General features: G+C 46.7%; 1 protein-coding gene across 5 annotated transcripts in view; it reads left to right on the top strand.

Moving 5' to 3' along the window:
* Positions 1–25,598, top strand: part of LOC110290525 (putative serine/threonine-protein phosphatase 4 regulatory subunit 1-like) — a 74,135-nt gene that overhangs the window by 23,975 nt on the left and 24,562 nt on the right. For 2 of the 5 annotated variants that reach the window (XR_002377448.2, XR_003835993.1), the window contains exon 2: positions 19,600–19,742. The exons of 1 other annotated variant lie outside the window; for it this stretch is intronic. Coding sequence is in view for 1 of the 4 variants with exons in the window: in XM_029474535.1 (XP_029330395.1) it covers positions 3,276–3,405; positions 18,258–18,355; positions 18,756–18,919 (392 nt within the window). In the remaining 3 variants the exon portion in view is untranslated. 2 more of the 5 variants (XM_029474535.1, XR_003835995.1) reach the window with 2 other exon arrangements.

The following is a 25,598-nucleotide window of genomic DNA, read 5'->3' as shown; positions in this document are numbered from 1 at the left end:
GAGGATGGCAGAGATGGAGAATAGCAGAGATGGAGGACAACTGAGATGGAGGACAACAGAGATGGAAGACAGAGATGGAGGACAACAGAGATGGAGGACAGCAGGGATGGATGACAACTGAGATGGAAGACAGAGATGGAGGACAGCAGGGATGGAGGACAACAGAGATGGAGAACAGATGGAGACAGAGATGGAGGACAGCAGGGATGGTACACAGCAGGGCTGTTGCACTATTAATGCAGTAGGACCTGCACAGTCTCAAGCCTGAAGAAGCACCAGCAGGGGGGAGTTAGGGGAGTGTGAAGTCCTACCCCTAGCTGAGGAGCTGTTGACAGGCATTGTTTGTTAGAGAGGAAAAGTATTTTTTTCAGTGTTATTTGTAACTCTTGTATAGTGACCTCACTCCCAGGAGTGGTCAGCCAACACAAAACACACTTGATGAGTTTAAAGACAGACAGACGCACAGACTCATAGACAGAGAGACAACATGAAGTGAATAAGTAAGAGGGATCACCTGAAAGAGGGGGACAGATATGATCAAAATACATTGTATGAAGTTTTCAAAAAAAATAATCCGAACATTAGAACATTTTAAGCTGAACAACAGAGGAGTGTGTGTGGTTGGTTGCTGCATCGTAGGAGGGACTCAATATGGGCTAATTATTCAGTATCGTGTGACCTGTAGCTTTTATTCCCTGGTATATGTCTCTGCAGTGGGGTCATTAGTATTCTGCAGTGACAGCTCTTCTGAGGACTGACTGTCAAGTTCTTTAGTTTTCTGATGAGGCCCAAGAACCATAGATGCGTCTCAGGGGCTAATGCATGTAAGGTTCTCCTTGTGCCTGCAGGTCAGTCTCTGTGGGTTCCAAAGCCCTGAAAGAGCCCCAGGGCTCAGGTGTGAGTTCTGTGTACTTGTCAGATCCACGGCTGCTCCCACTCATGTGGGCTGAGGGCTGCAGTTTCTAGACCCCCGGGAGGGACTTGATCATGTGGAGCTACTTAGCTAGCCCCTGATCCTGCAGAGAAATGGCATTTTAATATCCCACACATACACACACACACACACACACACACACACACACACACACACACAACTAATGCACACTACTTGGGCCTCGGAAGATAAACCAAATTGCAAAGTGTTTGTCCAGTGAGCGTGAGGACTTTAATCGGATCCCCTGCACCCACTTAAAAGCAAGGTGTGGCTACCCTTGCCTGTGATCCCAGAGCCATGCATGCAGAGACAGGAAGGTCCCTGGGTCTCACTGGCTGGCTGTTCTCATTGGATCAGTGAACTCCAGGTTCAGCAGGAAACCCTGCCCTAAAAACTAAGGTGGAAAAGCAGTTGAGGAAGACACCAAACACAGACGCATGTGTGTACGCACAAATGTATACTTTATTAAAATTCCCTCAGGCAGCTTAAACTTTTAATAAGCTCTAATTTCTAACTAAAAGAGTTGAGGAGATTGTGACCAGTGCTTGAGGGAAAAGTGAACGTGTAGGCCACGGCTAGCCATCTCTTCTACACTCAGCCACTCAGTTGGCCATGGCTCCCTCTCTTCTGCCTCTTCACACCTGCAGTGTGACTGGCACAGACATCTAATTTTCAGTGCAGAGTCCAGCGGGGGGCATCGACACCTCTAGAGCAGGTGCCATTGATCTTCCCAGAACTAGCCAGGGAGGCAGGTCTCTTGCCAAAACTAGCCTCTGGGAGGCCTTGGCCACTTGTTTCTTCATCTTTATACTTTTTGGTCAGAATAGAAAGGTTCAGCAGGGGCTGGGGGCCAGGAGGGCTCTGCTGTGTCTTTTTCTCTTTGTTGTACACAAAGCCTACCGGGCTCTCTTTGAAACAGTGAGAGTCCTCTTGATAATTGGGTTTCAAATCCAGGTCCTTCCTGCATATCTAACCCTTCCAGTAGCTCCCTCTTCTCCAGCAGGAGTGAGACAAGATGGCTGCATGATAGGCAGTCAGCTAGAGTGAGGATTTAAAAAATGCTGTTATGTTTTACTTCTTAAAATTTGTGTGTATGTGTGTGTGTTGAGGGCAAGTGTGCATGCATGTGAATGCAGATGCCTACAGAGGCCAGAGGCATCTGATTGCTTTGGAGCTGGGGTAACAAACAGGTGGTTGTAACCTGCCTGATGTGGATGCTGCAACTCAGCCTCTCACCTCAACAGGAGCAGTGCTTTCTTTAACCTGCTACGCCATTTTTCCAGCCCACTAGCAGATTTTTGGTTTGTTTGTTTGTTTGTTTTTTAGTTTTATTTGCACTGGTGTTCTGCCTCCAACTATGTCTGTATGAAGGTATCAGATCCCCTGGAACTGGATTACATACAGCTGTGAACTGCCATGTGGGTGCTGGGATTTGAACCTGGGTCCTTTGGAAGAGTAGCAAATGCCCTTAACCACTGAGCCATCTCTCCAGCCCCTAGCAGAAAATTTTAACAGTGCTGTGTTGTTCATTAAATGCATGTTTGTAGGCTGCTGTCACAGTCTGCACCAAGGCCTGGTCTAGGCACTGGGACTTCTTAGACAATACCCACCCAGGAGGCCTCACTTACTTTTTCAGACTCAGTTCTCCTAAGGGTCAAGATTTGTGCCTAAAACATGAGTGCAGGGGTGCAGAGTTGGCTCCATAGCAAAAGCAGGAATTGCATGGTCTACAGATCTGAGTTGGAAGGTAGAAGGAGAAAACCAACCCTTACTGGTTGCCCTTTGACCTCCATATGCATGCCTGACCCCCTCAATAATAATAATAATAATAATAATAATAATAATAATAATAATAATAAAACAAACGGTTATAAAAATACTAAGCCATGAATGTAAATCCTCATTTTCACTTGTTTTATCCACACCTAACTTGGCCACTGAACTCTAGTCTTCCTTGACCCTCTGAAGCGTGCATGTTCAGGTTTATAGCTTTCTTCCAACAGTCACATGTCAGTTTGCACAGTATGTCACTAAGCTATTTAACCCAAGTAAAGAGGACAGCTGGCTGCCAGGCTTGGGAGCACAGTGCACAGAGATGACTGTGAGAACAAGTGTGTGTGCTCCCACTTCTGACTGGGGTAAGCCAGGTGCATGGCTGCTGGACAGTAGCAAGAAGGGCTGCTAAATGATACATCTTCCACCAAGGCTCAGAGAATGCTGAAGAGGAGGAGACAGAAAGGATGTGCAAGCAGGAAGAGGGCAGAGCACTGCAAGTGCTGTCGTCTGGGCACACCATGGCTGTGACACTGTGGACTAACAGCAGCTCTGCTTACTTCCACAGAAGATCAAGCCAGCCAGAATCCCGGTGTAGACAAGGTAGAAGATCCCCAGTGCCCACTCCCTTTTGAGGAGTTATTGGCAGTGAACAGTTGCTGGGGGAGAAGAAGAATTCTTTTTAATTGTGGTCAGTGGTAAGTTCCCCATGCTCCAGTGGCTAGCCCTTCACATGGGGAGGGACTAGCTGGAGTCAGTGGGTTATCACAGTAAAGAAGACAGCGGGCATGTTGGGAGTAAAGGAGAAAAAGATGGATAGACGTCATATTTTTGTATAGCTATATGAAATTCTCAAGAATAAAGAAAAGATTACAAAGACTAACAAGGGCTGAGGAGGTGGCTCAGTAGTGACAGCCACACAAACGTGAGAGCCTGAATGTGGATCCCCAGTACCCAAGAAGACCACAGGAACGGCCATATGTGGGAGAAGGAGGCAGCTCCCTTGAGCTTACAGCTCACAGCTGGGGCCACTTGTGGTACAGAATTCTGTAACAGACCTTGTCTTAAAAGACAAAAGGAAAAATAGGGCCACCCCTGCTAGGTACTGCCACCCCCCTGAGTCGCACCTACTAGGTACTGCCATTCCCCTGGCCCATCATAGGTGCTTAAAAACTGACAGCATTTGATTTGTGTGTGCGAGAGCACATGAACACACATATGTATGTCTGTGTGCATAAGTCTGTGTGCACATGCCTGTGGAGGCCAAAGGTCTGCTGTGGATGTCATTCCTCAGTAGATGTCCACCTTGTTTTTTGGTACATGAGCCCTCATTGGCTTAATCCTCTACAAGCAGCATAGACTGGCTAGCTCTGGAGCCCCAGGGCTTTGCCTTCTGTGTCTGTAGCCTTGGGATTGCCTTATTCTCCATCATGCCTGGCTTTTGTATGGGTCCTGGGGGTTGAACTCAGGTTCCTATGCTTGGGCAGCGGGCACTTTACTGACTGAGCCATTTCCCCGCCCCCTATTACTTTAATTGTTATGACGACCTAGCAACTTTTCTCACTCTCACCAGTCCCAGAGAGTAGTCTTGTAGTGATAAGTCTTCAGTGTATGTTTTATAGAAAGATCTTATGGAAAGATTATGTTAATTTGGTGGTTAAAAGTTTCCTTAGAGAGATGCATGGTTATAGAGTGAGTTTGCTCATCATGTAACCATCTCCTGCACACCAGGCACTGTGCTGGGCACACAGAAGTCAGTAGTGAGTGCTTAGAGGCCTGCTCAAGGGAGCACCTATTGCCGAAGACCTTGCTGCACTGTGCAGAGAGCTGAACTGTAGGTCGGCCACATCGGTGCCTCTGGAGCCTTTGACGTGGGAGATGCTGGGCAGAGGAGCTCCTATAGAGATGCTGCCCGCTAGCCACAACCTAAAAGCCCAGGACAGAGGAGAAGAGGACCAGCATCTGCAGAACAGCTTAGAGATGAGAGAACCAGCCATGGTGCAGATCAAAGCTCACAGATCAAGCGATGGGGTGCAGAAACAGTGGAAACCAATGGTCAGGGTTCGCCAGGTCACAGGATTAGAGAACAGGTCTCACAGGTCTACATGTGAAGAACTCATGTGTCCCACCACTCTGATGGCACAAGGTAGGTTTACATCAGGGTGTGAAGTACAGAGATCACACAGCTAATCTGAGGTCTTCATGAGACTACTTCTACTCCAGGTGCATTGGCTCCAGGGCCCCAGCTCAGCTCAGCCACCTCAGTGCATCTCATCCTAGATGGACTAAGGGACCTGTGGGAGAAACCTTCTCGAGTGTTGCTAGGCCGGGATGTGGATGGGTGGGATTTGGTACCAGGAGTACATGAAGTCCTGTGAGCACCGAAGACAAACAGGATTTAGGGTGTCCAAGATGTTGGATATGTGCCGGCAGAGTGAGAATGCTTCTTACCCAACTTTCCAGCATATTAGGGGAGAGGTACACACTCCCCAGAGAGCTGAGTGCTTGCCATGCATATTGATGGGAGCCTTTTTCCTTTGTGATACTGGTCCCTGTCACCCTTCTTTGTAGTTCCATAGCTGTTTGCTCACTTGTGAACGGCTTCTAGGAGCTTGCACTGGACAGCCCAGCCACAGGGCATGTCTTCCTCAGGGTGGCCCATCACTATTGATGGCACAGTTTTAGAGTGTTTCCTCTTCCTGTCTAAATGGATTTGAAAATTGTGGTACAGAATGTGGGAAGGTCATGGCTCTTTTGAACATCTCTGGCCACGATAACCTGGCCCTGTGCATTCACTTGGAAAAGCATGTGTTCAGTGAGAATGTCTTCAGCTGGTAAGCAGCATCCTCACACTGCTGGCCTCCTGTTGCTATGACAGGCTCCAGGGAACTCATGGGTAAGGTGGGCTGCAGTTGTCTCCAGGACACCTTGATTCTGTCTGCAGAGTCCTGTCTTCCTAGGCTTTCTTTCCCCCTTATTTTTGTTACTCTGGTGGAGCTTGGAATCAAGTTTAAAGCCTTGTGTATGCGACACATGCTCTTTCTCAGAGCCACAGCCCGCTTGTGCATTGCTTTTGTTATAGAGAGCAAAGGGAGAAATGGTGCCGAAGGCTTCCTGTCCCATGAGTACCATGGGGCATAGCACACCACAGCTGGACTGTGGACTTCCAGGTTCAGCTGCGGGCTTGATTGTCACCCTGGTCCTGCTCTAGTCCACTGTGGCTCTGTAGCAGGGCTGACCCAGTGCAGTCTATCTTGTTTTTAACGATGATGACCTTGACTTGGTTCTTGAAGGACTGAGGAACTGCGGCTGCCGAGACTCCCCTGAACCTGCACACCCTCATCTCTGTCCCTCCTGTCTGCCCATTTCCACTGCCCCTGGCCCCTTCACTTCCCATCCTCTGTCCCCACTAGCTCATGAGTACCTTTTTCCCTGAATCTGCATCTGGCACACTGGTCCTTTCCTTCTCTTACAAACCTTAGGAGTGAGAATTCTGCAGTTTTGGTTTCTTTAAAACAAAACAAAACAAAACAGAAATATTATAAGAATACTTGTTTTTTGTTTCTGTGATTGTATGACATTTGGAATTCTGGGAACTTTTCAGAGGTTATATAAATGCTAGGGCCTTGCGAGGTGAGGTTGGTCTTTCAGGGGGGTTGCTATGGCATATTAGATTCAGGGATCTCTATCTCCCTCTTCCCTGTATCCATCTTCCTTTCCTATCTTATGACAGGGTGAAACTGGGGGAATAAAGAATGGGAAAAAGAACCCTCAGAGTAGCAAAGACCAGCAACAGACCTTAGCTCATTTCTTATCCTCTGCATCTTCCTTGGCCACCCTACTCTTGAGAGAGCCAGCGGGCTCCCCAGAGTCTGTCCTTGCTGCCTACTTGCTTGTTCTTCATAGAATGATGGTCTGTGTCAAGCACAGTCCCAACCCTTACCCTGTAAGTCATAGCACTGGGAGAGCCCAGTGTCCTCCCATCTCAGAAACAGGGAAATGGTGACCCTCACTCTTCACCTTCATATGGCTCACAGCCTGTTTGCTTCACCTTTCCTGGCTAGTGCTTGTGTCGCATCAGGTCATGTAAAAGCAGTGTTTGCAGTGGACAAGATGGCTCATACACACCCTCTCTGTGCACCTGAGGCAGGGCAATACCAAGTTTAAGGATAGGCTGAGCTGCTTCTCAGAACCTTGTCTCAAGAAGCAACAAAAGAAATGTGTGATAGGCTCAGGACCGTTGCTATTCTCTGCTGCTGTTTTTCCAAATTTCCCATTTCCCATTTGGGTCTCCAGTCTACCTGGAGTCATGGCTGCTGTCTGGACACCTGTGAGATGGGGCATTGTCCTCTCTGCCCTGTGCTGCCACTTTGTTCAGACACATGTCATCATAGACTCTGATGTACCTGTCACTGCGAGGATCTGCAGTACCATAACTAAATCATCAAAGATGTGACATCACACAGAGCAAGGCTCGCTACTCTGCATATCAGGATGGCCTTGGCTTTCTCTCTGTTTTGTTCTCACACACGCTTTGCAGGAGCTTAGCAGTTCCTGGAAAACAGGTAAACCAGCCGGCCGACGGGGCTCCTGTAGAATCCGGTTGATCCATGGCAAATGCAGTTCTTCTACCCTTCTGTTTGTGTTGTAAGTTTTCCTTTACTTTCTCTATATATGCACTCATGTGTGTGCATGTGTGTGTGTGTGTGCTTGTAACTCTTGTATGCAAACACAACAATACAGCTATGAAGCTACAGCCTGCTACAGAGTCCTGACTGTCAGGTTTAATTCCAGCTATTTAGTCTGTCTTGTCACTGCCATTTATTAACTTTTATTGAGAGACAGTCCTGCTCTGTAGCCTGGGAGGCCTCTCTCTTAGGTGTCTGCCTTCATGGCAGCTTCATTTCTTAGACTCTGGTTGACACTGGTAAATGAGAATGAGATCAAGCTCTTGTTTCCTTTTATTGATACTGCATTGAGTATAACTTCACTGCATTTCTGTGGAGTCTCTTGGATTTCTATGTACTGTACTGATATTTGTGAAAAATATTGTTTTGTTTCTTCATTCCTTACTTTTTGTTGTTTTGTTTTTCTTTTTCAAGACAGGGTTTCTCTGTACAGCCCTGGCTGTCCTAGAACTCACTCTGTAGACCAGGCAGGCCTTCAACTCAGAGATTCTCCTGCCTCTACACAGCTCCTCCCCAGGGCTGGGATTTAATGTGTGCTATACCCTTACTTTACATTTTAAGTAGGAAATTCGTGTTTCTGTAGTTTGCCAAGAGATTTTTTTTGTTTTTGTTTTGTTTTTGTTTTTTGTTTTGTTTTATTTCGAGCCAGAGTTTCTTTGTATAGCCCTGGCTGTCCTGGAACTCACTTTGTAGACCAGGCTGGCCTCGACCTCAGAAATCCACCTGCCTCTGCCTCCCAAGTGCTGGGATTAAAGGCGTGCGCCACCACCGTCTTTTTATTTATTTATTTTTTAAAGATTTATTTATTTATTATATGTAACTACACTGTAGCTGTCTTTATACACATCAGAAGTGGGCATCAGATCTCATTACATGTGGTTGTGAGCCACCATGTGGTTGCTGGGATTTGAACTCAGGACCTTAGGAAGAACAGTTGGTGTTCTTAACCACTGAGCCATCTCTCCAGCCAAGAGATGATTTTTAAATTAAGCTCTCTCTCATACACACACACACACACACACACACACACACACAGAGAGAGAGAGAGGGGGGGGGGAGGGGTTATTTAAAGAATAGCAGTAAGAAGCCTCATGCCCTCTGCTTCAATCCTCCTGCAGCCAGCACTTTGCCTTGCCCCCTTCACATTCTCTGTGTCCTTAAGTCTGTGAGTTTTCCTTGACCTCTGACCTCACACCACTCTGCCCAGGATTGCTTCAGCGTCATTTCCCTGGGAAGAGGCCTCTCATTGTCACACCCCTAAACTCACAGTGCCACAGTGACTCCTGGGAAATTCAGCTGCTCCAATCTTGTCCGTCATTTATTTATTTTCGGTTTGTTTTTTGAGATAGGGTTTTACTGTGTAACTCGGGCTAGCCTGGAGCTCACTCTGTAGCGTAGGCTGGCCTCGAATGCATAGAGCGCCATCTGATCCTTCCTCCCAGGTGCTGAGCTCAGCGGTGCCCCCTGCCCAGCTGACACTGTTGCCTAGTATAGAGATTTAATAACGGTTGCCCCAGTGATGCCACGGGGTTGTCTTCCTGTCCAGGATGTAGCCCGGCAACATGGCCTCCACTTAAGCTTTGCACTCCTGTAGTGCCCGTTTGTGTCCAAGTCTCTCTCTACCTCTCACGAGGATTACTTTCTTTTCTCTTCCTTTGAAACCTTCCAGCTCAGCCTCACAGATCAGATCCACGGTTGGTTTTGACATTGTTGACGGGTGCAGGTCATTTGTTTTGTAAAACCAGCCTGGTTGACCTGCTGTCAGATTATAGTGAGGTCTGAATTCTGTATCATACGTCTTTGACATTTTTTTGAGATTGCTAGGTGGGTTTTTTGTTTTTATGTTCTACTAAAATCTCTTTAAAAACCATCTTTAAGGGTGGGTGTCGTAGTGCACACATTTAATCTCAGCACCTTGAAAGCAGGGGCAGGTGGATCTGCTTTCGAGGCCAGCCAGGTCTACAGAGTGAGTTCCAGGACAGCCAGAGCTATACAGAGAAACCCTGTCTCAGAAAACAAAAACAAAAAATAAAGACAAACCCTTCTTCAAAGCATCTTACATTGTGGCTCATCAGTTAAGAACGCCGCTGCCGGGACCCGGCGCCGCCGCAGGCACCAGTCATGTACGGCGCACATGCATATCTGCAAGCACAGTATTTATCCACAGAAAATTAGAAACAAATCTCACAGCTTGCTTGCACCGTGAGATGCGATACATAGAAGGTGGGGAAACGCATAGACGCCGAGTTGAAGCAGTTTTATGAGGCCAGCATCCTTGGTGGTCATGTCCTCCACACGTGCTCCCAGAGCCCTCCTCCTTCCTCTCCACCGCTTCCGCCCCACCAGGCTCTCATCCCTGAGCTGGGTTTTTACGTGAAACACATTCTTACCCTTCTGCTAAGTTTTAGCCCCAGGTATCTATCTACCTTACAGTTTTAATTTTTTTTCTAAGTTTAAATTCATGAAGTTACATAGAGACAGTGGCTTTTGGGCTGGTGCTCCGTGTGGCTGTGTCTTTTGAAGCTGTTCTTGGAGTGCACTGGCCTTTGCCTGTTGATGAGGTAGGGAGGCTTAGGTGTTGCGCTCTTTGGCTGCAGTTCTCCTGTGGACACTGTGTACCGGGTGGATAATGAGTGTGTGCCTCCTCCTTGAGTGGATGTTGCTGGCTTTGCAGAGTGCTTACCTCACTGCATAGCCCGCCTGCACGTGCCATACACTTCACTGCAGTTAGTGGTGTCAAGTTTTCCACTGGAGCCAGCCTGCTGCTGTGGCTGTGCACCATGATTTCCTGTTTCCTGACAGTTAGAGCCCTGGTCAGCTGATGCCTCTGCTCATTTCTGTCCTTTAGACTCCCATATAGATTTTAAATCCAACACATCAAGTCCTAACAAAATAAGGCAAAACACAGCATCAGTTTGTCAATTTGGAGGACCTTGTCATCTTTATAATATTGAGAATCCAATCTATAAATGTGGCCTGCCTTTCTATTTATTTAGGTTTTATGTCCCAATAAAACCTGTATGCTTTCTCCATAGAGAAGATTATCATTTTTCCTTCCTTTGGTGACATCTACACTTTTACCTTGTACAGTTTGTTCTTTAGTCAGCCAGCTTTCCTCGGTGACAGATGCTTAGGACGTATCCATGGGAAGATAAGAAGTGTTTGTGCTTGTGGTATTCGAGGTTTCTGTCCATGCTCAGGCAGATCCACTGCGTTTGGGCCTGGTGTAAGACAGATAAATGATGGAGGAGACAGGGGCAAAGCCATATACCTTATGGGGATCAGACAGGAAAGACAGACAGGAAGGGACTGGTTTCTCACCAACTCATTCCAGGGCCTGTCCCCAAAGACTTAAACTTCTTTCCACTAGGCCTCCCCACCTAATGGTTCCACTCTGAATCGCACCTCAGTCTAGTGACCACACACCACACACACAACTTCTGGGGATAGTTTACACACAAACCCTAGTGCCTCCTGAGTAGTGGGTAAGTTTCTCTTTAGATTGTTTTTTTATAGAGCCTTTGTGTGGTTTACCCACAAGTGAGCATGAAGCATGTTTGTAGTATATTTTAATTTTTGTTTTGACATGTAGTATCAGGTATCCCAGGCTAGCCTTGAACTTACTGTGCAGCGTGCTGAACAAGCAGTGAGGCCCCCCCCCATCAGCAGCAGCAGGCAATGACCGCCCCCGCCCCGCCCCCCATCAGCAGCAGGCACTCCTAATCCCCTTTACTGACCAGTCAGTCCTCAGATCCACGCTGCCATTGCCAAACACATAAACAATTTTCAAATATCTTTCTGCTGTTCCTGCTTTGATTTATTTTGTTTGTGGTCAAAGAACGAACATTTTACAGTTCTTTATTTTTCATTTATTTTTTTAAAATTTACTTATTTATGTTTCATTGTGTTCTGTCTAGAACGAATGTTGTGTGCCAGTATTTGGGGGAGAGCATCTTAAACACTTGTATCAATTGGGTTAATTTGGTTGGAAGCATTGTGTAGGTCTTCCATGTTAATTTATTTCCTTAGTGTGTTAAGCTGGTTTTTTTTTTTTTTTTTTTGGTGCGCATATGTGGGTGGGTGCTTGAATGCCACAGTGCACAGAGGACAACTTGAAGGAATGGCTCTTTTCTTTCTCCCGGGTCCCCAGTGACCAGGCTTGGTTGCAAGCACCTTTGCCCTCTGACCCGCCCACAGCCCTCTTACTTTTTAACGTCCTCCCCGAGCTGCCCACAGCCTTCCCTCTTACTTTCCTGTGCTCCCGTGGGCTGCTGCTGAGAGGACGGTGCTCCCATTCTCAGCTGCAATTGCTGTTGTCTGTTCTCACGTTCTTCTGTGGAGGTGTGTACCCTGCTAGCATTGCATCTTCTTTTGACAAGTTGCCTCTTTTACTTGTTGTCTAGTGTGTTCATCCCGCTTTCTGAAGCTCACTCACATTGTCTGGTATTAATTCATGCAATCCAGCTTTCTTTTAATTTTGCATGGCATTTATATGTATACACTTGAACCTATATGTTTCAAAATTCCAGCTATATTTACTATGGAAGGTGTATGGATACATCTTGCCTTTTGATACAGTTCACTCATCTCTACTTCTTAATTTGATTAGGCAAGTCCAGCCAGTGGTCCTCAGGCCCAGTGTGTCCCAGAATAGCTATAATTGCGGCCTTCCATGTTAATCGACAATATTCTACCCCAGCATCAGAAAGCTGGACACCCCCTGTTAGATCAGTGACATCAATGCTGCTGTCATTGTGGCTTGTTAAATCAATCATCTTGCTGATTGCTTTCTACTTATCTAGTGCCCTTGGGTGCTAGGCACCTGCTGCTCCATCTCACTGAGCACTTGGGTTGACGGTTTGGCAGTTACTGTCTTTCCAGAAGGCATGGCCTTCCTCCTCGTCTTGTTAGCCTTGCTAGCTGAAGGAGGTACTGAGAGGCCTGCGCTTTTGGCTTGGTTCATCCACAATGTTCTCCCAGAGCATGCCAGATTCTTGAAAGCATTGGCCTATAGCCCTTCCCATCTGTATTCTGTGTAGGCTGGACTGCTCTGGGGTCTCTCTTCTCTCTTCTTCCCTTTCCTTAAGAGGGCAGGTCCCTTGTGCCCACTTGAGGCTAGATGCAGATTTGCCCATCATTCTATGGCTGGGACAGCAGATTGGGGATCTGAGCTGCTGATTTCCCCGGGGAGGCTGGCGTGAATGAGGTCCAGGGAAAGTAACCAGTCTCTCTCGGCAGTGTCTGTCGGTTTCAGCTTCTCAAGCTTCCTGGCTGCCAGGTCTCACCCTTGTACCCCAGGGTGGTGTCCGTTTCTTCGGACAGCGTGTACTAACAGATTTCTTCCTGTGTTCTACTGGACCAGAGGACTTCACTTTGAATCCTCAACTTGTAGTCTTACTTTCTTCAAAATTGGAGTACGTGGATCTACTTAGGTTGGCTCTCCTTGTGCACAGGGCACCTGTCGGGTGTGCTCCTGCCTTGTCTGGTGGCCTCTGTCTAAAACAGCCTCCTCTGTTGATCTGTGCACAGCATGCAAGTTGCTTATCACCAGCCTCCTGTGTGACCTGTTCTACACCCATCACCACAGTAGCTTGAGCATCTCTGTTTCCTGACAAGTCCCCATGTCCCCATGTTTAACCGTCATGGTTTGGCCCCCCATGCCCTGCTCCTGGGTCCCCGCAGCCTCTGACCTGCTTCCTGGTGTTTTCTTTGTTCATTTCCCTGGAACTAGGGGAACAGATTAGGAATCTTTTTCTCTCTGTCAGTACTTTGAGACCCTTTCTGAACACTGTATGCTTTGAACTTGTGTTCATCAGCAAATGGACCAGACTTTTTTTCATGAATGATGCTTGTTCATACACTTTGGAGTCTCTGTGTGTAGCTGTGTCTTCATCTCATTTGGCTAAACACCTAAAAGTGAAATTGCTGGGTCGAATGGTGAGGGTTTAGTTCCCTCCCTGAGAGGCTGTTTTCTGAATCACCGGTAGATGCTGTCTCTGCCTCCTGTGCTCAAGTTCTCCCTGGCATGTGCCATTGTCACCATGGTCTGAGTGCTGCCTGCTGTGGCTGCCAATTTTTTTTCATCATTATGTTTTGTCTTTTAGCTTTTGATTTTGAGATAATTTTAGGTTTATAGAAGAGTTGCTGATGTATTAGAGTGTAAGGATTATTTTTAATGGTCAGCATCTGTGAAGGACTTCTTAGACTAGGTTGATTTCCTGAGGCAGGAAGACTCATTCTAAGTGTATGCAACACTTTTCTATGGGCTGTGGTCCCAGACTGAGTATACACAAGACACTGAGCTGGGTGTCGGTGCTCTCCTCTACCAACGGTGGATGCAGTGTGACTTGCTGCCTTATGTTCTAGCCACCAAGACTCACACTGTGGGTCAAGTAAACCTTGCTTTCTTCAGTTGTGTCCATCATATATTTATTACAGTGATGGAAATGTCACTGATGTATATAAAGAATTCTCTTACAGTTTGTGCCCAGCTCCTCCTGGTACAGTGGCCCTCACCCAGGGATACTTCTGCTCCTAGTCCAGGTCAGAGACATCTCTGGGTGCCGCATCCTGGGGGTCAGGGAATACTACTGACACCTAGTGGATATAAACCAGGGCTGCTACTAAGTACCCTGGAGTGTACAGGACAGCCCCAAGGCAAAGAGTGGCCAGCTACCAGATGGAACTGTGCTGAGGACAAGACTTCTGCTCTGATGCTTACATCAGCTACGGATTCTGTGCGTCTGTGTAGCAAGCACAGAAAGCTGAGGCACTCACTCCAGCAGTGCTCCACAGTGGTTCACTAGCACACGCCGTGACTGTCCACTGGAATCTTTCCTTTGAGCTGGGCTTCCATCCACCCAGGGTACCATGTCAGCAGTTAGCTGTTGAGTCTCTTTCGTCTCCTTAAATCTTTGATAGCTTCTTGGTCTAGTCTTGTTCTACATAACTGATGATTTTTGAGGAAGAGTGCTGAGGTATTCCATAGTCTGTCTCCCCAAGTGGCTTTGCCTGCTGCTTCCTCATAGTTAGCTGTGGTCATGGGACTTTGGGGAGTGTAATCCAGAATCAGTGGTGTCCACGCGCCGTCACTCAGACGGTTTAGACGGTATGTGTCAGGGGCTCGTAGTCTCTGTTTCTGAAGACTTGTGATATGGAGACTTCCCCCGTGATTGAATCAATCAAGAAACAGGCAATACGTTACCATGGTAAATGTTAAAGTCTAATGATCTTATTCGGATTGAGTTTACATGTTCTGTGTGGTGCCAACAATGATCTACAGTTATCTGACTTTTGTTTCAGTGATTATTTTCATTTACTCGTTAGTAAACAAAAGCATGGACCCAAATAGCAAGGAGCAGATAGAGAGACAGCACTGAGTCGTGCCCTTGCAGTACACAGAATGAACAACTGGAGTGGCCAGGCTAAGAGAGCAAACAGAGATAACCTCATCAAACCTACGCTAGAATGTCCATTACGTATGTGTGGCGGTTTGAGTAAAACCAGCCCCTGTACTCTCATATACTTATATAGTTGAATGCTTGGTCACCAGGAAGTGGAACTGTTTTAAAGGATTACAAGTGTTGCAGCCAGCCAGCAGCTCGCAACGTGAACGGTTTGACTGAGGTGGCCACTCGAGCTAAGGGAGGAACTAGACGGGGAGAAAGAAGAAATGGAGCCAAAGACAAGTTCATCTTGTTCAAAGCTCAATTTTACTAGTTCCGACATTCAGTTATAAAGGAAGGGGGAGGGAACCCGATTCCCGCCGAATGGTCTCGGGGTCCAGTAGCAGGGTGAACACGTGTGTGACTCTAAGCAGCAAAGTGGCATGGTCCAGCAGTGAGCGTGGCAGAACGAATGAGCAGAAAACTCCACCCTTGAGCAAGCAGGTTCCAGGCTGTGGGTGGAGAGACTACAACAAGGATTGGGAGGTGGAGGAGGTGTGGCCTTGTTGGAGGGAGGTCATCAGGGGTGGGCTTTAAGGTTTCAAAAAACCCACAGAAGGCTCAGCCTCTTTCCTGAACTATGGACCAGGATGTAGCCCTCAGCCATCCAACATTCCTGTGCCATGTACACTGCCATGTTCCCTACAGTGGTGATAATGAACTAAACCTCCAAAACTATAAGCCAGTCTTCTTTGATAAGCTTTATAAAAGCTTGTCTTGGTCATGGTGTCTCTTCACAGCAATAGAACAATGACTAAGAGCATATATACCATACAGTTCAGTATAATGTCCATTATATATAACATAGCGTACAGTTTACCAGTATAGCACTATTACACATGTGTTAGAGCTTACTAGTGTAGTGTCATTACACATACCATACAGTTTACAACTTTCAGATTTCTGGTGGATAGATTTTAGCATAGTCACATCATTGTGGAACATTCTGCAAGGACTTTTGAAATTTTCTTCCCACCTCTTAAAGAAATTCCGTTGCCATGAGGCACGTCTGCTCACGTGGCCTCAGTCCTCTACCCTAAGTAGCCAGGAGCTCGTTTTTCTCTCTTCACTGTGCATAGCAGTGTAATCCAGTGGTTCATGGTGTTTACTTAACCTGTTTCCAAGGCTCTCCCGAGTCGTAGAACACATCATGTCTTCATCTTGTTCACCTACTTGGTAACTGATAATGGTTCAGGTTAATTTCTGATTTTCTTCAGTTGGAATAGCATCGCTTCTGCTGTTTGTGAGGAGTTTGATGGATGGGTGTGCATCCTCTTTGTGAGGTGTTTTCTCCTAGTTGAGGCTTGTCTCCCCCTCTCCACTTGGTGCTGTCATTTGGGGAAAGAGTTTCTCACTTTAATGACATTTTAAAATTATTTTCTTATAAAGAAAAGTAATACAAATTTTATATTTTGAGGCTTCAAGGCTTCAAAATTATTGCTAAGCAAAGCTCACACTGGCTTTTCCATCTGGATTCCTTTTCTTTTCAAGAACTGGTGATGCGCTCAACATTAGCCTTCTAATCTGTTTTGTATTAACTCTGTGCATGGTACGAGACGGGAGTTAGGTCATGAGTTCTCAGGGTCTGTTCACTCCAGCGTCACTTTTGAAAAGGCTGTTTTTTCTCTGTTGACCTTTGTAAAAACTCATTGGTGATGTATGCATAGGTCTATTTCCAGACTCCCACCATGACTTTTGTCTATTTCTCCTTGTAGTTTTATTGATTTTTACTCTGTAGATTGAAACTGTGTTATTTAGTACATAGACATTTAGGATTACTATATCTTTTTTATAAGTTCACCCCTTTATCACTGTGAAATGACTTTATCCCTGGTGATGTTCTCTGTCTGACTTTGAGCTACCCACCCTAGCTTTCTGTGACTTCTGTTAGTTTTCCACTTTAAATGTATGTGCCTGTTTGTATTAGAGTGTGTTTCTTGTCAGCAGTATATTGTTGGGTCTTGGCATCTTAGCTGGACTGTTTGGAGCATTTGTGTTGTGTGTGTTCACTGGTGCAAAAGCTGACATCCTGCTGCTTGAGTTCATTTGTTAGAACTCTTTTCTCTTTGGGTCTTTATCGGCCTTTTCTTGGTTTAATGGAATTTTTTATGAATTCAGTTTGTCTTAATAGTTTATTAGTTATAATTTGTTGTTTTGCTATTTTAGCAGTGTCTCAGGGTTTGACTTATTAGTGATATTTTCCTACATCACAGTGTAGTATAATTATATTAGTATGCCTTCATTATTGTCTCCTGGTCTCTCTGCTTTTTTATCTTCCTTTTTACATATACATGTATATGCATGTGTACATTTATGTGCTAGAAAGCCACAAGTCATTATCAGTTTTATAGAATAGTTGTTTCTTAAAGAGGCTTAAATAATGAGATTAATCTTTACATGTGGGCATCATTTCTGCTGATTTTCATTCATTTATATAAATTTGGATTTCTGTTGGTGTCATTTTCTTCCTGGTTGGAGGGTTTCTTTAATAATTTCTTATAGAACAAGTCTTTTTAAAATATATTTAGTAAGGCATTTGTTTGCGACCCCTTGTGTTGAGTAGTTTAGTTTACATCAGCTTCCTGGACTTGTAGTCGTGCTCTCTGAAAGGCCTGCCTGCTCTCAGGTTCCCTGCTCTGGGGTCAAAAGAGGTCTTGGTTTCTTGCTGGTGGCTGAGATGCTGATGGCACATGTCCTTTGCCTTCAGTGGCAGTCTCATCTCACAGCCCATGGTGAGAGCCTCTTGTGTTTGGCATGTGGCGCTGTGCTGCCTGGGTCGGTGTGTCGCTCAGCTGCAGACCTGCCTCCCTGCTCTCCCGCCTGTCCTAGGGCCCAGGGACAATGTTCCTTTCCTTAGATAATTGCTGCTACTGGCTTGCCCTTCGCCACTGTTGTCTTGACCAAGCCTTCCTGTAGCTGTCCGTGCTCCCTCAGAACAGGTTTTGTGGGTCCATCCTGTTTACGGTCAGTTCTATTGAAGGTGGAAGAGTAACCATAGGAGATTCAGGGAATGGGCCTCATATAAAGCAATTCCCTCAACGTAGTTGCTCATTCTCCAGACCTTGAGAGGACCAGCAAGTACCCTCTGGGTCTCCCCATCCTATACCCACTCAGGGTTTCCTCTGAGGTCGGTGTGGGCCTGAAGAACCAGTAAGCACAGGTAGGTAAGGGCTTTCCTGTGTCGAGTTTACTCTGGATGCTGGGTTGTGAGGTAAAGTCCCAATTCCTAGAGGGCTTTGATTGGCATTAGAGCAGCCATCTCTGATGGCCCATGGTTGTCTCTGTCCTCTTAGATGGACATGGCTGGCTTTCCTTTGCTCCATGGCCCTCTTGCTTCTAGCACAGTACCTACAACATAGGATCCTGTAGTCGGCACCTGTCAGGTAACCAACTGTGGGGATCTTTCTGTCTCCATAGTCAGATTGTTGCCAGAGGACTACTGGATGTCTTGAGCCACACTGATGAGGACATCCTGGCAGTCCTGGAGGGAGCTGTCCGACTTTCAGAGGATGCAGGTTTTTCAGTTCTTTTTTAACTTGTACATTTCTTTAAAAATATATACTACAAGTACTAGCTAAAATTGAAAGACTTCATATTAATCAGTGAGCTTTGGGCTGAGTGTGACTGTAGATGGATTTTTGTCATGAAGAACAGACGTCTTACTTCAGAATGACTCAAATTGTCCTTATTTTTGGAACATCAGAATGACTAATGTGACAGAGGCCATTTGCCCTGGCAGTTAGGCCTTTTGTATTTCTTGAGTTTTGCCAAAGTGCTGGTTGCTAAGAAGTACCCAATCAGAAGATCCCCTTTGGATCAGAACAATCCCAGTCATTAGTTCTTCTCACCTGTGATCTCTGTTGACTGATCTTGATTTTTCTTGCTCTTTCTGCCTCTCTATGATTGCTATTCTAGAAGGAAGCAGGCTGCAGTGCAGCAGACATTCTGACGTCGCCTGTCTCCCCACCCCCTGCCACACAGTAAAGATGAGGAGGATGACTGACAGCTGCCCTGCCTGCACCCCGTTCTCTGCACACACGATGGCTGATGAGATGCTTCAGAAAGTTCCAGAAATCTGAGGCCTCAGAATTTGATCATTTTAGCTGAAGGGAGAAAAAGAAACCTTCCATATAGCTCCCATATTAGTTTAAAATATTCATATGGATGTGACACGGTGCTTTTAAAAAGGCCCAAGTGGATGTTTTTGAGGCTTTGAATGGATTCTCTTCATAAATGAATCACCATTTACAGTGCTGCGGCAATTATATATTTGTGTTAAATTTAATGTGGTGTACTGGAGCTGGAACGCTCTTTTGTTTAATGCTTTGCCTTAGAAATAATTGGGATGCGTGGATTGTGGGGGAGTGCATTTGTGAAAGAATTATTTATAATGTATACATCCCGGCTGGAATTTAAATAAGCACAACCCATAGGTCTGGCAGAGAAGCCATTAGCTGTAATGGCTTTTGGACGCTGGCCCAGCGTGCAGACTTCTTGGTCCTTTCTCCATTTGTATATGGCTTGTTATAATAGAGCTGTCATCCTCTCTTCCTTTTATGTTTTATGTTGCTGTGTGGCTTACTAGCTTTTTAAGCCTGTCTGTAGCATAAATACTCTAAATGGGAAATGATTTTTAAACTGCATTTGTCTAATTTTCTTGATGAAGTATTTTAGTAAGAAAAGCTAGAAACCATTAGTATATACCATGTCAGATGCTTGGCTTATTCTTACTAGAACTCTCTCTGTCCTATTGCCGTAGAGCCCACTGTGCGGACTGAGCTGATGGGGCAAATCCTTCCCATTGTTGCTTTCTTACAAGAAAGCAGGTTGGATTTTCCTGTGGTGGTCTCCCAGTACATCCTGCCTGTTGGAGCACGGTACCTTGAGGATCCAGACAACCAGGTGTGAGCACTGCTACCTTAAGATCTCATTAGCAGATTCCCTCCTGCTTTTACCTAACGTAACAGCAGGAGGGAATTGGTGACTTGGAGTTAACTGCCTGAAGCAGGTCTTCTTATGCAGTGGAGAAGCAGACTGTATTCCGTCCAATGAAGGAAGTCATCTCCTCCTTCCCATTATGGATGCACTGAGACAGAGACAGTAGACAGAGTACAAAAACTGTGTCCATGGACCTTCACTAACACTTGCCCTGTCAGTGGCATTTATCTCCCCTAGACGGACTCCATCACAGACACTTCTCACCTCAACCGTCAACGCATTAGCATGGCTCTCTAAGAAATGCAGAGCTGGGGGTGCAGGTGAGAGGTAGAGCACTTGCCTAGTGTTCACAGGGCCCTATCTTCAGTGCCCTGCCTGGCAAACAGAGAAAGTGATGCAGCACTGCTGTCAAGCCTGCCCTGCTCACCCAGCCCCTCTACTCTTCTCTCTCTGCTCAGCCTGTCCAGTAGCTTATCAGTGTGTATTTTGTTTGAGTCTCTGTTTTTGAGACAGGCCAGAGGGTGCTGACGTTGATCTCTGTGTCCTCCTGCCTTAGGATGCTAGATTATGGACCTTTACCATTATAGTTGGCAAGAAATTTGACTTTTCCAGATGATCCATTTGAGTGCGAATACAAACAAGGTTGGCACATTGGGTTAACGTAAGTTTCTTAGTCTCTGACGCTGGTAAGAACTGTGCCGCTCCTCCTTTCCTAGCTGTGTATTGACTGAAAAGCCCAGAAAGTTTGTCCCACTGACCCTCCCATCCCAGGTGGTGGTGGTGGTGGGGGCAGTTGCATCTCTAGCATTAAGATTCCCTTCATCCCAGGTATTTTCTATAAAGTAGGCACTGAGTGGAGATGGGACCTGTGTCTGTCCTGGGTCAAGTTGGGATGCATAGAGCTCTAGGAGTTTCTCTCTCAGATGCTGAGTGGCTTCTGGGTGCTGGTGATGTCATCTGACCTTGTATGTGACAGCTGTTCATCAGTTTGAGCAGCCATGGTGGTCCTCATGGAGACCACTGTTTCTCTGTAGGCTGTATGATTCTGACACTTGAATTCTGTCTTGTCTCGCTCCATGATGTAATGCTCGGAAGGCTTCAGAGAAGAGCTTTCCCTCCTAGCTGTTTGAGAACTCTCAAATTCTGACTACATAGGAAGGTGAGATATGTTCTTTGTCTTCTTCCTTTATTTCCTGGTTTCTAGGATAATTGGTTGGCATCTGAAGTCATCTCAGATGCCTACTGATGCTCTCTCACTGGGTGCTATCAGGATGTCTGAGAGCAATGAGGCTTCAGTCAGCACAGGCATTGCTATTTTTGATATCGAGTTGTTTCAGTTCTGGCTTGTGGGAGCCATTATTCTTGAATCTTCCTGACATTTCTAGTAGACTGATAGTTTACCTCCAGCTAGAACTGACTGCTTCTTTAAAGAATCCATGTTCTTTTACTGGGGAAACGATGAGAAACCAAAACATGGATACCAGGGAGCTCCTGGCTGTGAACTCAATTATTGCATCCAGTGACAAGTAAAACTCCTCTCAGGGATGGGAGGGCTCTTACTCTTGCATTTCCTATTGGTGTATATTGTTTTCACCTTGCACCAATGTCTCATGTGGTTGGTAATTGACACATACGTTAATGTTTAATCCCACATCACTACATATAGTTGTGTGTGTGTGTGCGTGTATGTGTGTGTGTATGTGTGTGTTTGGCTGGGTCCCATCCCTGCCTGCTAGACAAGCGCTCTGCAATGAATGAACTGCACCCCAGGCCTTGTTTTACTGTGGGTCTTTCTAAGCTGTCCAGCTTGGCCTTAAACTTTTGACCTCCTTGCTTCAGCCTCTTGGGTAGTTGAGAAAACAGGCACATACCACCAGGGCTGGCTGGTTTTCCTCTCCTTTGTTGTTGCTGCTTTGAGATTGTGTTTTAATTATAACATTTCTCCCTTCCCTTCCATCCCTCCAAGCCTTCCCACATACCTTTCCTCACTCTCCTTCAAATTCATGGCATCTATTTTCATCATTTATATATGCATATATGTATACAGACACCATATATATATCTCCATATCCATCTATCTATCTATCTATCTATCTATCTATCTATCTATCTATCTATCTATCTGTCTATATTCCCCGATATAATCCTTGAGTCCATATTCTTCTGCTTTTTTTGAGACAAGGTCTCACCATGTTGCTCAGGCTGGCTTTGAACTCTTGGGCTCCAGTGATCCTTCTGCCTCAGGATTCTGAGTAGCTATGCTCTGCTGTGGCTAAACACAGGCTTAGCTTCAAGAGTAGCTCTAACTTTTACATTTTGACTCCAACTCATTTTAAATGTTCACCTAATTCCCAAACTAAAACTTAGTGTATTGAAGAAGTTTGATTTCTCTTCCTGCCTGCCTGCCTGCCTCCCTCCCTCCCTCCCTCCCTCCCTCCCTTCCTCTGGCTCCCTCTGTTCTAAGACTGCTTCCTCAAGCTTTGCCAGTCTTGTTGCTTTCCAGACAGTACCCTGTGTGTGTGCTGCATCTTGTCTTTCTCAGGTGTCTGTGCCTCCCTTCCTGCTGCTCTGCCTGCGTTCCTGCATGTCATATGCCCTATGCTAGGGATAGTGACTCACATGAGTCTTGCTCCCATTTCCTGCAGTGTCAGCCTCTGGGGATAGGGATAGTACATGTGCTCTTGGACGCTGGAGAGCCTTCTGGTCTTTTGAATCTTGGACATTGCTGAAGGGATCAGAAGGACTATTCAGGGGCTAATGCACTGATGGTGCAAACCTGAAGATCCAGGTTCAGTGCCTAGAAGCCATTCACAAAGGCTTGATGCAGCGGAGCACATCTGTAATGCCAGCATTCCTTCCGCATGATGGAAATTGAGACAGGAGAGTCAAGAGAAACTCAAGAGCTAGCTACCCTAAGTGTGCAGCCCAGTGGCAGAAACAAGGTTGGAAGAGAAAACTAACCCCTGAAAGCTTTCACACACATGCCATAGAATGCATACATCAATGGGTGTGTGCGCGACGCACACACACACACACACACACACACAGAGTGAAGGAAGCCTCTGTCCTTTCTGTCTGTGTCGGTTTATTTCAGAGATGACTTTCTGTACAGGATGTGAGTGTTTTAATTTTTAATGACATACTGTGTTTGGATTTTCAAGAAATTCTAAACATTTGGTTTGTGTTTTTTCTTGATCTGCTGTTCTTAAAAAGGACAGCAGTCATTTTTAACTGTTACCCAATGTGACAGAATGCAATGGAGTTTTCGGATAAGGAGAGAGCCACGGGTATTATGATTATCTTTGCATTTTCTCTCACAGGACTCTGATCATAACGTGGGGTGGCTCCTTCCATTCGTTCATTTGCTCTGACAGTTTCTGAGTGCCCATTAGGAGCCTAGTCTGCTGTGTTGTGCCTGGGGAGGAAGAGATGAGCAGGACAGATTTCTGCCCTCAGCAAGCTCGTCGGAGGGACACAGCATCCTCCTGTTTCTTCATCATCTCCACTGGCTTTCATCTCGCTGGTGTCTGTGTGTACTGTCAGCAGCATGAACACTCGCTCTTGCTCCCCTGTTGGCTGTTTGTTCTCTCCTGGTGTGGTCCTTAAAAGGAGGCTGTGCAGGGATTTGACCTCCTCTCGACCTCGGTCACCTATCTTTGCCCTATGTTTTGTTCCTAAAGGGTGAGGCAGGCGTGTGCTTTGCTTCTGGTATTGAACCTGCTGAGTCAGCTGAGGAAAGGTATCAGTGACTGGGAGGTTCTCCCTCCTGACAGTCCCAGCTGTTTCCCTGTGCACACCAGGGTGTCCCCTAGCCTCCTGCTGTCCCCGTGAGGGCCCACTGCAGCTGACCTTCCACCCTCAGAGCCCTGGCTTCCCCCACTCTCTGGCTCTTGAATCCACAGCCACATCATGTCTGCCTTTGTGCACCTCTGACTTGCTGCTGTGCTTTCTGCTGCCACCCTCTCAGATCCACGTCACCTTCCTGTCCCTTGGTAGGGCTTCTGCCACCTTGGCTCTGCTTCTTTAGCTCTTGCCTGCTGAGCTTGGTCTGTGGGAGGGAGGCCTATCACGTACTGATTGGTGCCATTGGAAATTTATGGGCTCCAATCGCAGTTGGACGTGCAGCACTGCGTGGCAATCCTTCCCCCTGTCCCTCATCAGCTGTTTCTCCCATTATCCTTGGCAGTTCCCTTAGACCTTTGCCATTCTCATTAGGCCTCTCACCTTGCCCTGCCTTTCGCCAAGCAAGTGACCTTGCCTTTTACATCACGAAGAAAATAGAGGCCTTCAATCTTCATCTCCTATCGCAATGAACAGAACACCGTCTGATATATTCAATTCCCCTGAGCTACAGCCCGGGAACTCTAGAGACCATTCCCCCTCCCCTCCACATCCAGTCAGACTCACGCCACATCTCCATTGTCTCTATCATGAATGCATAACCCCAAAGACACCCCTTCTCCTCTTGCCTTTCTTCCTTCGAAACCAGAGCTATGAGAAAGTTGACTGCACTGAGTAGATTGGAGGACTGCGTTCTCCACCCTCACCACCACCACACCATTAACCTCACGAGGACCTGCTCACTGGAGCCAGCCTGTCTCTCCCAGTGCCCTTCTCTCCTCTCCTGTCAGCCTCCACCTCTCATAACAGGTGCTGGCTCTTTGGAAGAGCACTGGACTGCTGACAGTGCCCAGAGGTCCTTGTTGGTCAGAGGTCTAGTAGTGACATGGGTGGGTGTGCCTCAGGCTAGGGTAGGAGCCTTATTTTGCCAGTCCAAATAACAGACTTATTTGGATCAGTCTGTTCACTGATGGGAGGTCTTAGCAGTGACCCAGTCACACAGGTAAGGAGCGCTGCCTGCATCTCTGGGGTAGTACCTGAATCCTGCAGCTGTGTTCACACAGCTGCTCCCTGGGCTGCCCTGGACAGCAGGTCCTGGGCTCCGTGTCTGTGTGGGCATCTCCTGTCCATCCCACAAGCCTGGTGAGTATGGCACCCGCCACTTACTCCTTCCCTCTTGATTCAGATGGCAGGAAGCTGGGGTATGGGAAACAAGGCTGTGGCTGGATGCTAGACCGGGTGCCCTGAGCCTCACCTGTCTGTCTGGGAACTGTCCGGGCTACTCTGGAGTACCCGTGAGCTGCTTGCCTGTCATCAAACCCAAGTCCTTCACTGTAGGAGCCCAGGATCTGGTACCTGGTCGCAGTCTCCTGAAGTTGTGTAGAGCTGGGCAGCTGGGCAGCCTGTGTCCTCAGCAGGCCTCCCCTGACCATCCTGGGATGTGCTTTCTCTGCCCACTCTCAGTTTTGGGTGTTTCTGTGCCTCAGTTTCCCTCATCTGTGCTTCCTGGCTTTGACTTCATCTCCTACAGCAGATCTCCTTGAAGGAGGATCTGAGGTAGCCTAGCCCCACCTTCTCCTGCTCGGTTGGCCAGTGACTCGCTCTGCCTGGGTCTGTGCTCCCAGGAGCTGCTCCATGTGGGGCTGTTGAACTCAGCTAATGGGCTCATTGGAAGATGCAGTGCTCTTGTTTTAAAAACAGTTTCAATTTTAAAATTATCTTGACAAATTTAATCACTTGAGAGAAGGACCATAAAATAAACACCAGTCTCCTCCCAATTTATATAACAAGTGTTTGTGGCTGTTTGGCAGTCCTTTGCTTTTGCTGCTGAGGTTACAGCAGTGGTGACAAGTGCTCTCTCTCTCCCCCTCCCTGCAGAGCACTACCATCCTTTGCGGTTGACTGTACTTGAGTATATTGTGAACCGGGCTCTTCGTGGGTGTTAACACCGGGCCCAGCGCGTGGCTGCGCTTCTGAACT

This window comes from Mus caroli, chromosome 2, assembly GCF_900094665.2.
Source record: "Mus caroli chromosome 2, CAROLI_EIJ_v1.1, whole genome shotgun sequence".
Lineage (NCBI taxonomy): Eukaryota > Metazoa > Chordata > Mammalia > Rodentia > Muridae > Mus > Mus caroli.
The sequence above is the reverse complement of the archived record's forward strand: the minus strand, read 5'-3'. Positions and strand labels throughout refer to the sequence as shown.